Source organism: Oncorhynchus nerka, linkage group LG18 (genome assembly GCF_034236695.1).
Source record: "Oncorhynchus nerka isolate Pitt River linkage group LG18, Oner_Uvic_2.0, whole genome shotgun sequence".
NCBI lineage: Eukaryota > Metazoa > Chordata > Actinopteri > Salmoniformes > Salmonidae > Oncorhynchus > Oncorhynchus nerka.
Window position 1 is genome coordinate 5868412 of NC_088413.1, and position 16455 is coordinate 5884866.

The window sequence follows — 16455 nt, forward strand, 5'->3', positions numbered from 1 at the left end:
TAAACAACCAGCCCATCTAAATGGGCCCTAGCCAACACTGTTGCTACAAACAACCAGCCCATCTAAATGGGCCCCTAGCCAACACTGTTGCTAAACAACCAGCCCATCTAAATGGGCCCTAGCCAACACTGTTGCTAAACAACCAGCCCATCTAAATGGGCCCTAGCCAACACTGTTGCTAAACAACCAGCCCATCTAAATGGGCCCTAGCCAACACTGTTGCTAAACAACCAGCCCATCTAAATGGGCCCTAGCCAACACTGTTGCTAAACAACCAGCCCATCTAAATGGGCCCGAGCCAACAGTTTATCCCCTGGCCCGTAGTTGAGCAGGCCTGGGTTTGTTGCTAAACAACCAGCCCATCTAAATGGGCCCGAGCCAACAGTTTATCTCCTGGCCCGTAGTTGTGTAGGCCTGGGTTTGTTGCTAAACAACCAGCCCATCTAAATGGGCCCGAGCCAACAGTTTATCTCCTGGCCCGTAGTTGTGCAGGCCTGGGTTTGTTGCTAAACAACCAGCCCATCTAAATGGGCCCGAGCCAACAGTTTATCTCCTGGCCCGTAGTTGAGCAGGCCTGGGTTTGTTGCTAAACAACCAGCCCATCTAAATGGGCCCGAGCCAACAGTTTATCTCCTGGCCCGTAGTTGTGCAGGCCTGGGTTTGGTGCTAAACAACCAGCCCATTCTAAATGGGCCCGAGCCAACAGTTTATCTCCTGGCCCGTAGTTGAGCAGGCCTGGGTTTGTTGCTAAACAACCAGCCCATCTAAATGGGCCCGAGCCAACAGTACACAGTAACACTATATAGGAAGTAAGTTAGGAAGAAATGCTGACGACCTCAAGCAGCATGGAAAAATACTGATCTGAGCCATACTGAAGAGATGTCGTGACAGACACACACACACACACACACACACACACACACACACACACACACACACACACACACACACTCAGACACACACACACACACACACACACACACACACACACACACACTCAGACACACGCACACACTTTAATAACGTCACCCATCTCATATGTACATACTGTATTCTATACTATTCTACTGTATCTTAGTCTATACTATTCTACTGTATCTTAGTCTATACTATTCTACTGTATCTTATTCTATACTATTCTACTGTATCTTAGTCTATACTATTCTACTGTATTCATTTTCCTATACTATTCTACTGTATCTTATTCTATACTATTCTACTGTATTTAGTCTATACTATTCTACTGTATCTTATTCTATACTATTCTCATCAGTATCTTATTCTATACTATTCTACTGTATCTTATTCTATACTATTCTATTTCCTGTATCTTAGTCTATACTATTCTACTGTATCTTAGTCTTCATACTACTTCTACTGTATCTTATTCTATACTATTCTACTGTCTATACTATTCTACTGTATCTTATTCTATACTATTCTACTGTATCTAGTACTATTCTACTGTATCTTATTCTATACTATTCTACTGTATCTTAGTACTATTCTACTGTATCTTAGTCTATACTATTCTACTGTATCTTATTCTATACTATTCTACTGTATCTTATTCTATACTATTCTACTGTATCTTAGTCTATACTATTCTACTGTATCTTAGTCTATACTATTCTACTGTATCTTAGTCTATACTATTCTACTGTATCTTAGTCTATACTATTCTACTGTATCTTAGTCTATACTATTCTACTGTATCTTAGTCTATGCCGCTCTGACAGATGTGTGTGTATTGGGTCGTTGTTGTGGAATTCTTAGCCATTACTTGTTAGATATGACTGTACTGTCGGAGTTAGAAGCACAAAGGGTCTGGCTACGCCCGGGATATAACATCTGGTAAACACGTGTTTGTGACCAGTAACATTTGATTTGTATGAAAGTCAGTCTGTCTGAAACGTTTTTAAATGTAATTTGCTGTGTAAGCTGAGCCAATAGGCTAGACTGATGTACACACACACACACACACACACAGACGCACACACACACACACACACACACAGACGCACACACACACACACACACAGACGCACACACACACACACACACACACAGACGCACACACACACACACACACAGACGCACAGACGCACACACACACACACAGACGCACACACACACACACACACAGACGCACACACACACACACACAGACGCACACACACACACACACACACACACACACACGCACACAGACGCACACACACACACACACACAGACGCACACACACACACAGACGCACACACACACACAGACGCAGACGCACACACACACACACGCACACACACACACACACACACAGACGCACACACACACACACACACACAGACGCACACACACACACACACACAGACGCACACACACACACACACACACGCGCACACACACACACACACAGACGCACACACACACACAGACGCACACACACACACACACACTCACACACAGACGCACACACACATGCACACACACACACACACACACACAGACGCACACACACACACACACAGACGCACACACACACACACAGACGCACACACACACAGACGCACACACACACACACACACAGACGCACACACACACACACACACAGACGCACACACACACACACACAAGCGCACACACAAGTGCACACATACAGACGCACACACAAGCGCGCACACACACACCAGATGTGGACAACCAGATGTCTACGGTCTAAAGTCTGACTCTCGCCGGTGCAGACGGGTCTAGAGGATCATATTGATCACAAGACACCAGGCGGGTCTACAGAATCATATTGATCATAAGACAATAAGGCAGGTCTACAGAATCATATTGATCATAAGACAATAAGGCAGGTCTACAGAATCATATTGATCATAAGACAATAAGGCAGGTCTACAGAATCATATTGATCATAAGACAATAAGGCAGGTCTATAAGACACCAGGCGGGTCTACAGAATCATATTGATCATAAGACAATAAGGCAGGTCTACAGAATCATATTGATCATAAGACACCAGGCGGGTCTACAGAATCATATTGATCATAAGACAATAAGGCAGGTCTACAGAATCATATTGATCATAAGACAATAAGGCGGGTCTAGAGAATCATATTGATCATAAGACACCAGGCGGGTCTAGAGAATCATATTGATCATAAGACAATAAGGCGGGTCTAGAGAATCATATTGATCATAAGACAATAAGGCGGGTCTAGAGAATCATATTGATCATAAGACACCAGGCGGGTCTACAGAATCATATTGATCACAAGACACCAGGCAGGTCTAGAGAATCATATTGATCACAAGACACCAGGCAGGTCTAGAGAATCATATTGATCACAAGACATCAGGCGGGTCTAGAGAATCATATTGATCACAAGACATCAGGCGGGTCTACAGAATCATATTGATCACAAGACACCAGGCGGGTCTAGAGAATCATATTGATCACAAGACATCAGGCGGGTCTACAGAATCATATTGATCATAAGACACCAGGCGGGTCTACAGACTCATATTGATCATAAGACAATAAGGCAGGTCTAGAGAATCATATTGATCATAAGACACCAGGCAGGTCTACAGAATCATATTGATCATAAGACAAGCCTTGAGGTCCCCTTCTCACACACACACACACAAACAACGCTGGGTATATTAGCTGGTTAGTACTGTCTCTGTGACGAGATGAAACAAGAAGGCTGAGAGGAGGGTGTGTGTGTGTGTGTGTGTGTGTGTGTGTGTGTGTGTGTGTGTGTGTGGAATGAGCCAGATAATTAGAGTGTGTCTATGTGTGCATGACTGGGGTGATAATTGTGTGTGTGTGTGTGTGTGTGGTCTCTCTACGGAGAGGAATGTCAGCCTATTGCTCATCAGTGTTCATTAGAAATACCAGCCAGGGAACTCTATCCATCCATCCCCCTCCCTCCTCTCCCCCTTTTCTATTAGAATAATCTCCCCTTTTCCTCCCTCGCTCTCACTTTACTTTTCCTTTCCCCCCCCTCCCTCTCCCCCTCTCCTCTCTCCCACATCTCCCTCTCATCTCCTCTCTCCCACATCTCCCTCTCCCCTCCTTTCTCCCCTTCCTCTCCCTCTCCCCACATCTCCCTCTCCTACATCTCCCTCTCCTCTCCCCATCTCCTCTCCCCTCCCCCTCCTCTCTCCTCCTCCCCCTCCCTCTCCTCTCTCCCTCTCCCTCTCCCCACATCCTCCCTCTCCCACATCTCCATCTCATCTCCCTCTCTCCCACATCTCCATCTCATCTCCCCTCTCCCCTCCTCTCCCCTCCTCTCCGTCCCCCTCCTCTCCTCCCCTCCTCCCTCCCTCCTCCCCCTCCACATCTCCCCTCCTCCTCCCCTCCCCTCCTCCTCCCTCTCCCCCTCCTCCTCCCCCTCCTCTCCGTCCCCTCCTCTTCCTCCCCCTCCTCTCCGTCCCTCTCCTCCCCCTCTCCCCTCTCTCCTCCTCCCCTCCTCCTCCCCTCCCCTCCCTCCTCTCTCTCTCTCCTAAACAAGGCTGTCTCTGTTTGTGGACATCATGTAACAGGGGCCCAACGACGGAAGAAAATAAGGTAGAATAGAGAGAGAGGAGATAAAAAGAGGAAAGAAGAGAGTGAAGTCCCTGCAGCACGGCATGCTGGGTAATCCAGCATACATACAAGGGTATGTGTGTACACTACATGACCAAAAATATGTGGACACCTACTCGTCGAACATCTCATTCTAAAATCATGTGAATTAATATGGAGTTGGTTCCCCGTTACTGTGACAACAGCCTCCACTCTTCTGGGAAGGCTTTCCACTAGATGTTGGAACATTGCGTTTAGGGGTGGTGAGGGTCTGTTTTAGGTAGAAGTGTTTTAGGGGTGGTGAGGGGTCAGTTTAGGTAGAAGTGTTTTAGGGGTGGTGAGGGTCAGTTTTAGGGGTGGTGAGGGTCTGTCAGTTTTAGTAGAAGTGTTTTAGGGGTGGTGAGGGCCAGTTTTAGGTAGAAGTGTTTTAGGGGTGGTGAGGGTCTGTTTGGGTAGAAGTGTTTTAGGGGTGAGTGAGGGGTCAGTTTAGGTAGAAGTGTTTTAGGGTGGTGAGGGTCTGTTTTAGGTAGAAGTGTTTTAGGTGAGGGTCAGTTTAGGTAGGTGTTTTAGGTGGTGAGGGTCAGTTTTAGGTAGAAGTGTTTTAGGGGTGGTGAGGGTCAGTTTTTAGAAGTGTTTTAGGTGGTGAGGGTCTGTTTTAGGTAGAAGTGTTTTAGGGGTGGTGAGGGTCAGTTTTAGGTAGAAGTGTTTTAGGGGTGGTGAGGGTCTGTTTAGTCAGTTTTAGGTAGAAGTGTTTTAGGGGTGGTGAGGGTCAGTTTTAGGGGTGGTGGTGAGGGTCTGTTTAGGTAGAAGTGTTTTAGGGTGGTGAGGGTCTGTTTTAGGTAGAAGTTTTAGGGGTGGTGAGGGTCAGTTTTAGGTAGAAGTGTTTTAGGGGTGGTGAGGGGTCAGTTTTAGGGGTGGTGAGAGGGTCAGTTTTAGGTAGTGAGGGTCAGTTTAGGGGTGGTGAGGGTCAGTTTAGGTAGAAGTGTTTTTAGGGGGTGGTGTTTAGGTAGAAGTTTTTTTAGGGGTGGTGAGGGTCAGTTTTAGGTGTTTAGGGTCAGTTTTAGGTAGAAGTGTTTTAGGGGTGGTGAGGGTCAGTTTTAGGTAGAAGTGTTTTAGGGGTGGTGAGGTCAGTTTAGGTAGAAGTGTTTTAGGGGTGGTGAGGGTCAGTTTAGGTAGAGTGTTTTAGGGTGGTGAGGTCTGTTTTAGGTAGTGAGGGTCAGTTTTAGGGGTGTTTTAGGGTTTAGGTGAGGGTCAGTTTTAGGGGTGGTGAGGGTCAGTGTTTAGGGGTGGTGAGGGCCAGTTTAGGTAGAAGTGTTTTTAGGGTGGTGAGGGTCAGTTTTAGGTAGAAGTAGAAGTGTTTTAGGGGTGGTGAGGGTCAGTTTAGGTGAGGGTGGGTGAGGGTCAGTTTAGGTGGTGAGGGTCAGTTTTAGGTAGAAGTGTTTTAGGGTGGTGAGGGTCAGTTTTAGGTAGAAGTGTTTTAGGGTGGTGAGGGTCAGTTTTAGGTAGAAGTGTTTTAGTGGTGAGGGTGAGTTTTAGAAGTGCTTTAGGGGTGGTGAGGGTCAGTTTAGGTAGAAGTGTTTTAGGGTGGTGAGGTCAGTTTTAGGTAGAAGTGTTTTAGGGGTGGTGAGGGTCAGTTTAGGTAGAAGTGGGGGTGTCAAGGTAGAGTGTTTTAGGGGTGGTGAGGTCAGTTTTAGGTAGAAGTGTTTTAGGGGTGGTGAGGGTCAGTTTTAGGGGTGGTGAGGGTGTTTTAGGGGTGGTGAGGGTCAGTTTTAGGGGTGGTGAGGGTCAGTTTTAGGTAGAAGTGTTTTAGGGGTGGTGAGGGTCAGTTTTAGGTAGAAGTGTTTTAGGGTGGTGAGGGTCAGTTTTAGGTAGAAGTGTTTTAGAAGTGGTGGTGAGGGTCAGTTTTAGGTAGAAGTGTTTTAGGGGTGGTGAGGGTCAGTTTTAGGTAGAAGTGTTTTAGGGGTGGTGAGGTCAGTTTTAGGTAGAAGTGTTTTAGGGGTGGTGAGGTCAGTTTTAGGTAGAAGTGTTTTAGGGGTGGTGAGGGCCAGTTTTAGGTAGAAGTGTTTTAGGGGTGGTGAGGTCTGTTTAGGTAGAAGTGTTTTAGGGGTGGTGAGGGTCAGTTTAGGTAGAAGTGTTTTTAGGGGTGGTGAGGTCAGTTTAGGGGTGGTGAGTGTTTTAGGGGTGGTGAGGGTCAGTTTTTAGGTTTTTTAGGGGTGGTGAGTGTTTTAGGTAGAAGTGTTTTAGGGGTGGTGAGGTCAGTTTTAGGTAGAAGTGTTTTAGTGAGGGTCAGTTTTAGGTAGAAGTGTTTTAGGGGTGGTGAGGGTCAGTTTTAGAAGTGTTTTAGTGGTGAGGGTCAGTTTAGGTAGAAGTGTTTTAGGGTGGTGAGGTCAGTTTTAGGTAGAAGTGTTTTAGGGTGGTGAGGGTCTGTTTAGGTTTTTTAGGGGTGGTGAGGGTCAGTTTTAGGGGTGTTTTAGGGGTGGTGAGGGTCAGTTTTAGGAAGTGTTTTAGGGGTGGTGAGGGTCAGTTTAGGTAGAAGTGTTTAGGGGTGGTGAGGGTCAGTTTTAGGTAGAAGTGTTTTAGGGGTGGTGAGGGTCAGTTTTAGGTAGAAGTGTTTTAGGGGTGGTGAGGGTCAGTTTTAGGTAGAAGTGTTTAGGTAGGTTTTAGGGTGGTGAGGGTCAGTTTAGGTAGAAGTGTTTTAGGGGTGGTGAGGGTCTGTTTTAGGGGTGTTTTAGGGTGGTGAGGGTCTGTTTTAGGTAGAAGTGTTTTAGGGAGTGGTGAGGGTCATTTAGGGCATAAGTGTTTTAGGTATGGTGAGGCCTCAGTTTAGGTGTGTGAGGTGTTTAGGTGTGTGTTTAGGTCATGGTGAGGGTCAGTTTAGGTAGAAGTGTTTTAGGAGGTGGTGAGGTCAGTTTAGGTAGAAGTGTTTCGTAGGGGTGGTGAAACGGTCAGTTTAGGTGAAACACACACAGGTTAACTCTCCACACTTCAATACACGTGTTTAGTAGAACATGGTGAGTTCAGTTAGTAGAACATGTTTTAGGGAACATGGTGAGGTCAGTTTAGGTAGAAGTGTTCCTCTGGGGGTGGTGAGAACACGTGTTTTGTTTTCAGGATTTAAGGGCATATGGGTGTGTCTGTAGTATGCAACTGCACCTGTGTCCTCTGTGTGTGTGTGTAGAACATGTGTGTGTGTGACTGTGTGAACATGGTCCTCCTCCAGTTCCAGCGGGTAGAAGATGGTCCTCTGTAGGAAGCGCTGAGGTAAGAACATGGTCCTCTTAGTCAGACCTCAGTAGAACATGGTCCTCTGTAGTTCAGTTTACAGAACATGGTTAACTCTCCAGTTCAGTTAGTAAACACGGTTCTCTGTAGTTCAGTTAGTAGAACATGGTTCTCTGTAGTTCAGTTAGTAGAACATGGTTCTCTGTAGTTCAGTTAGTAGAACATGGTTCTCTGTAGTTCAGTTAGTAGAACATGGTTCTCTGTAGTTAGTAGAACATGGTCCTCTGTTCAGTTAGTAGAACACGGTCCTCTGTAGTTCAGTTAGTAGAACATGGTTCTCTGTAGTTCAGTTAGTAGAACATGGTCCTCTGTAGTTCAGTTAGTAGAACATGGTCCTCTGTAGTTCAGTTAGTAGAACATGGTCCTCTGTAGATCAGTTAGTAGAACATGGTTCTCTGTAGTTCAGTTAGTAGAACACGGTCCTCTGTAGTTCAGTTAGTAGAACATGGTTCTCTGTAGTTCAGTTAGTAGAACATGGTTCTCTGTAGTTCAGTTAGTAGAACATGGTCCTCTGTAGTTCAGTTAGTAGAACATGGTTCTCTGTAGGTAGTTAGTAGAACATGGTACTCTGTAGTTCAGTTAGTAGAACATGGTCCTCTGTAGTTCAGTTAGTAGAACACGGTTCTCTGTAGTTCAGTTAGTAGAACACGGTTCTCTGTAGTTCAGTTAGTAGAACATGGTCCTCTGTAGTTCAGTTAGTAGAACATGGTCCTCTGTAGTTCAGTTAGTAGAACATGGTTCTCTGTAGTTCAGTTAGTAGAACACGGTTATCTGTAGTTCAGTTAGTAGAACATGGTTCTCTGTAGTTAGTAGAACATGGTCATCTGTAGTTCAGTTAGTAGAACATGGTCCTCTGTAGTTCAATTAGTAGAACATGGTTCTCTGTAGTTAGTAGAACATGGTCCTCTGTAGTTAGTAGAACATGGTCCTCTGTAGTTCAGTTAGTAGAACATGGTTCTCTGTAGTTCAGTTAGTAGAACATGGTTCTCTGTAGTTCAGTTAGTAGAACATGGTCCTCTGTAGTTCAGTTAGTAGAACATGGTCCTCTGTAGTTCAGTTAGTAGAACATGGTCCTCTGTAGTTCAGTTAGTAGAACATGGTCCTCTGTAGTTCAGTTAGTAGAACATGGTCCTCTGTAGTTCAGTTAGTAGAACATGGTCCTCTGTAGTTCAGTTAGTAGAACATGGTCCTCTGTAGTTCAGTTAGTAGAACATGGTCCTCTGTAGTTCAGTTAGTAGAACATGGTTCTCTGTAGTTAGTAGAACATGGTCCTCTGTAGTTCAGTTAGTAGAACATGGTTCTCTGTAGTTAGTAGAACATGGTCCTCTGTAGTTCAGTTAATAGAACATGGTCCTCTGTAGTTCAGTTAATAGAACATGGTCCTCTGTAGTTCAGTTAGTAGAACATGGTCCTCTGTAGTTCAGTTAGTAGAACATGGTTCTCTGTAGTTCAGTTAGTAGAACATGGTTCTCTGTAGTTAGTAGTTGATTGTAGTTGATTACTGCAACTCGCTGTTGGCTGGGCTCCCTGCCTGTGCCATTAAACCCCTACAACTCATCCAGAACGCCGCAGCCCGTCTGGTGTTCAACCTTCCCAAGTTCTCTCACGTCACCCCGCTCCTCCGCTCTCTCCACTGGCTTCCAGTTGAAGCTCGCATCCGCTACAAGACCATGGTGCTTGCCTACGGAGCTGTGAGGGGAACGGCACCTCAGTACCTCCAGGCTCTGATCAGGCCCTACACCCAAACAAGGGCACTACGTTCATCCACCTCTGGCCTGCTCGCCTCCCTACCACTGAGGAAGTACAGTTCCCGCTCAGCCCAGTCAAAACTGTTCGCTGCTCTGGCCCCCAATGGTGGAACAAACTCCCTCACGACGCCAGGACAGCGGAGTCAATCACCACCTTCCGGAGACACCTGAAACCCCACCTCTTTAAGGAATACCTAGGATAGGATAAAGTAATCCCTCTCACCCCCCTTAAAAGATTTAGATGCACTACTGTTCCACTGGATGTCATAAGGTGAATGCACCAATTTGTAAGTCGCTCTGGATAAGAGCGTCTGCTAAATGACTTAAATGTAAATGTTAGTAGAAGATGATACTCTGTAGTTCAGTTAGTAGAACATGGTCCTCTGTAGTTAGTAGAACACGGTCCTCTGTAGTTCAGTTAGTAGAACATGGTCCTCTGTAGTTAGTAGAACATGGTCCTCTGTAGTTAGTAGAACATGGTCCTCTGTAGTTCAGTTAGTAGAACATGGTCCTCTGTAGTTAGTAGAACATGGTCCTCTGTAGTTAGTAGAACATGGTCCTCTGTAGTTCAGTTAGTAGAACATGGTCCTCTGTAGTTAGTAGAACATGGTCCTCTGTAGTTAGTAGAACATGGTCCTCTGTAGTTAGTAGAACATGGTCCTCTGTAGTTAGTAGAACATGGTCCTCTGTAGTTAGTAGAACATGGTCCTCTGTAGTTAGTAGAACATGGTCCTCTGTAGTTAGTAGAACATGGTCCTCTGTAGTTAGTAGAACATGGTCCTTGGAACCCAGGACAGAGGGCTCCATTTCAGCTGGGATACCAGAAGGGTCAACCATACCAGAAACGTATGCTGATGCTATGCATTATGATGCATGATTATTATAAGTCGCTTTGAATAAAAACGTCTGTTAAATGGCATTTATTATTATAATAATACACACACTAATACACACACTAATACACACACCTAAAATATACACACACACTAATACACACATTAATACACACACCTAAAATATACACACACACTAATACACACACACCTAAAATATACACACACACTAATACACACATTAATACACACACAATGCATCTATCAGATCATTCCAGAAACTCACTGAACATGGAACCAAGTACAACACACCTAAAATATACACACACACTAATACACACATTAATACACACATTAATACACACACCTAAAATATACACACACACTAATACACACATTAATACACACATTAATACACACACCTAAAATATACACACACATTAATACACACATTAATACACACACCTAAAATATACACACACACTAATACACACATTAATACACACATTAATACACACATTAATACACACACATTAATACACACACTAATACACACATTAATACACACACTAATACACACATTAATACACACACTAATACACACACCTAAAATATACACACACAATAATACACACACTAATGACACACACCTAAAATATACACACACAATAATACACACACTAATACACACACTAATACACACACCTAAAATATACACCCACAATAATACACACACCTTTATACATACACACACACAGACAGTCATACACACACACAGTGGAGGCACATGACAGTGGTTTGACTGGAGGAGAGAGCAGGGTCACGCGACTACACTGAGAGCTGTGGACGTCATTCTCACACACACTTCTGGACCACTGACATGTAAAAATAACCTCCCTGAGACACACACACACACACACACACACACACAACCACACACACAGATACACACACACACACAGATACATACACACACACACACACACACACACACACACACACACACACACACACACACACACCGTGCCCAATTTAATGCATCTATCAGACTCAATTACCAGAAACTCAGAGAGCATGAACATGGATGGACCAAGTCTGGAACCAACGACTACACTACATGGACCCTGAACAGCTTCTACAGTTAGTTAGATAGTTAACCAACAGCTACACTACACGACTACACTACACTACATGGACACTACATGACTACACACTACATGGATACACTACATGGCTACACTACATGATACACTACATGACTACACTACATGGATACACTACATGACTACACCATACTATGACTACACTACATGGATACACTACATGACACCATACACTACATGACTACACTACATGGATACACTACATGACTACACTACATGGATACACTACATGACTACACTACATGGATACACTACATGACTACACTACATGGATACACTACATGACTACACTACATGGATACACTACATGACTACACTACATGGATACACTGACTACACTACATGACTGCACTACATGGATACACTACATGACTACATGATACACTACATGGATACACTACATGACTACACTACATGGATACACTACATGGGATACACTACATGACTACACTACATGGCTACACTACATGACTACACTACACACTGACTACACTACATGACTACACTACATGGATACACTACATGACTACACAACTACATGTACTACATGGATACACTACATGACTACACTACATGATACACTACATGGATACACTACATGACTACACTACATGACTACACTACATGACTACACTACATGGATACACTACATGGATGACTACATGACTACACTGGATACACTACATGGATACACTACATGACTACACTACATGACTACACACTACATGACTACACTACATGGACACACTACATGGATACACTACATGGATACACTACATGGATACACTACATGACTACACTACATGGATACACTACATGACTACACTACATGGATACACTACATGGACTACACTACATGGATACACTACATGACTACACTACATGACTACACAACTACACTTGGATACACTACATGACTACACTATGGATACATGGATACACTACATGGATACACTACATGACTACACTACATGGACTACACTACATGGATACACTACACACTACATACATGGATACACTACATGACTACACTACATGGATACACTACATGGACTACACTACATGACTACACTACATGGATACACTACATGATACACTACATGGATACACTACATGACTACACTACATGACTACACTACATGGATACACTACATGACTACACTACATGACTACACTACATGGATACACTACATGACACTACACACTACATGGATGACTACACTACATGACTACATGATACACTACATGGATACACTACATGGATACACTACATGACTACACTACATGGATACACTACATGACTACATGACTACACTACATGATACACTACATGACTACACTACATGACTACACTACATGACTACACTACATGGATACACTACATGGATACACTACATGACTACACTACATGGATACACTACATGGATACACTACATGGATACACTACATGACTACACTACATGGATACACTACATGACTACACTACATGGATACACTACATGGATACACTACATGGATACACTACATGGATACACTACATGACTACACTACATGGATACACTACATGGATACACTACATGGATACACTACATGGATACACTACATGACTACACTACATGGATACACTACATGGATACACTACATGGATACACTACACAGCTACACTACATGGATACACTACATGGATACACTACATGGATACACTACATGGATACACTACATGGATACACTACATGGATACACTACATGACTACACTACATGGATACACTACATGACTACACCATACTACACTACATGACTACACTACATGGATACACTACATGGATACACTACATGACTACACTACATGGATACACTACATGGACTACACCATGGATACACTACATGACTACACTACATGGATACACTACATGGATACACTACATGGATACACTACATGGATACACTACATGACTACACCATACTACACTACATGACTACACTACATGGATACACTACATGACTACACTACATGGATACACTACATGACTACACTACATGGATACACTACATGACTACACTACATGGATACACTACATGACTACACTACATGACTACACTACATGACTACACCATACTACACTACATGACTACACTACATGACTACACTACATGACTACACTACATGGATACACTACATGGATACACTACACGACTACACTACATGGATACACTACATGGATACACTACATGGATACACTACATGACTACACTACATGGATACACTACATGACTACACTACATGGATACACTACATGACTACACTACATGGATACACTACATGACTACACTACATGACTACACTACATGACTACACCATACTACACTACATGGACACTACACTACACTACATGACTACATGGATACACTACATGCACTACATGGATACACTACATGACTACACTACATGGATACACTACATGGATACACTACATGGATACACTACACGACTACATGGATACACTACATGGATACACTACATGACTACACTACATGGATACACTACATGGATACACTACATGGATACACTACATGGATACACTACACGACTACACTACATGACTACACTACATGACTACACTACATGACTACACCATACTACACTACATGACTACACTACATGGATACACTACATGACTACACTACATGACTACACCATACTACACTACATGACTACACTACATGACTGCACTACATGGATACACTACATGGATACACTACATGGATACACTACATGGATACACTACATGACTACACTACATGGATACACTACATGACTACACTACATGACTACACTACTACACTACATGACTACACTACATGACTACACTACATGGATACACTACATGGATACACTACATGGATACACTACACGACTACATGGATACACTACATGGATACACTACATGGATACACTACATGGATACACTACATGACTACACTACATGGATACACTACATGGATACACTACATGGATACACTACATGACTACACTACATGGATACACTACATGACTACACTACATGGATACACCATACTACACTACATGATACACTACATGACTACTACATGGATACACTACATGGATACACTACATGACTACACACTACATGGATACACTACATGGATACACTACATGACTACACTACATGGATACACTACATGGATACACTACATACAATACATGGATACACTACATGACTACACTACATGGACTACATGGATACACTACATGGATACACTACACTACATGACTACACTACATGACTACACTACATGACTACACTACTACACTACATGACTACACTACATGATGGATACACTACATGGATACACTACATGGATACACTACATGACTACACTACATGGATACACTACATGGACTACACTACATGGATACACTACATGGATACACTACATGACTACACTACATGGATACACTACATGGACTACACTACATGGATACACTACATGGATACACTACATGGATACACTACATGGATACACTACATGGATACACTACACGACTACACTACATGACTACACTACATGGATACACTACATGGATACACTACATGACTACACTACATGGATACACTACATGACTACACTACATGGATACACTACATGGATACACTACATGACTACACTACATGGATACACTACATGGATACACTACATGGATACACTACATGACTACACTACACTACATGACTACACTACATGGATACACTACACGACTACATGGATACACTACATGGATACACTACACTACATGGATACACTACACAACTACATGGATACACTACATGGATACACTACATGGATACACTACACGACTACACTACATGACTACACTACATGGATACACTACATGGATACACTACATGACTACACTACATGACTACACTACATGACTACACTACATGGATACACTACATGACTACACTACATGGATACACTACATGGATACACTACATGGATACACTACATGGATGACTACACTACATGGATACACTACATGACTACACTACATGACTACACTACATGACTACACTACATGGATACACTACATGACTACACTACATGGATACACTACATGGATACACTACATGGATACACTACATGGATACACTACATGGATACACTACATGACTACACTACATGACTACACTACATGGATACACTACATGGATACACTACATGGATACACTACATGACTACACTACATGACTACACTACATGACTACACTGGATACACTACATGACTACACTACATGACTACACTACATGGATACACTACATGACACTACATGGATACACTACATGATACACTACATGGATACACTACATGGATACACTACATGACTACACTACATGGATACACTACATGACTACACTACATGACTACACTACATGGATACACTGCTGGATACACTACATGACTACACTACATGGATACACTACACGGATACACTACATGGATACACTACATGACTACACTACATGGATACACTACACGGATACACTACATGGATACACTACATGACTACACTACATGACTACACCATACTACACTACATGGATACACTACACACTACACTACAGCTACACTACATGACTACACTACATGATACTACTACACTACATGGATACACTACATGGATACACTACATGGATACACTACATGACTACACTACATGACTACACTACATGACTACACCATACTACACTACATGACTACACTACATGACTACACTACATGGATACACTACATGACTACACTACATGACTACACTACATGACTACACTAC

The 16455-nt window shown here is 43.1% G+C and overlaps 1 protein-coding gene across 1 annotated transcript in view; it reads right to left on the bottom strand.

Annotated features, from left to right (window-relative positions):
* The window catches only part of spock3 (SPARC (osteonectin), cwcv and kazal like domains proteoglycan 3), a 31799-nt gene extending 23953 nt beyond the window's left edge, over positions 1–7846 (bottom strand). Inside the window, exon 1 of the mRNA XM_065004504.1 lies at positions 7781–7846. Coding sequence (XP_064860576.1) covers positions 7781–7846 — 66 coding nt within the window. The remainder of the gene's footprint in view (positions 1–7780) is intronic.
* Between the last annotated feature and the right edge of the window lie 8609 nt (positions 7847–16455).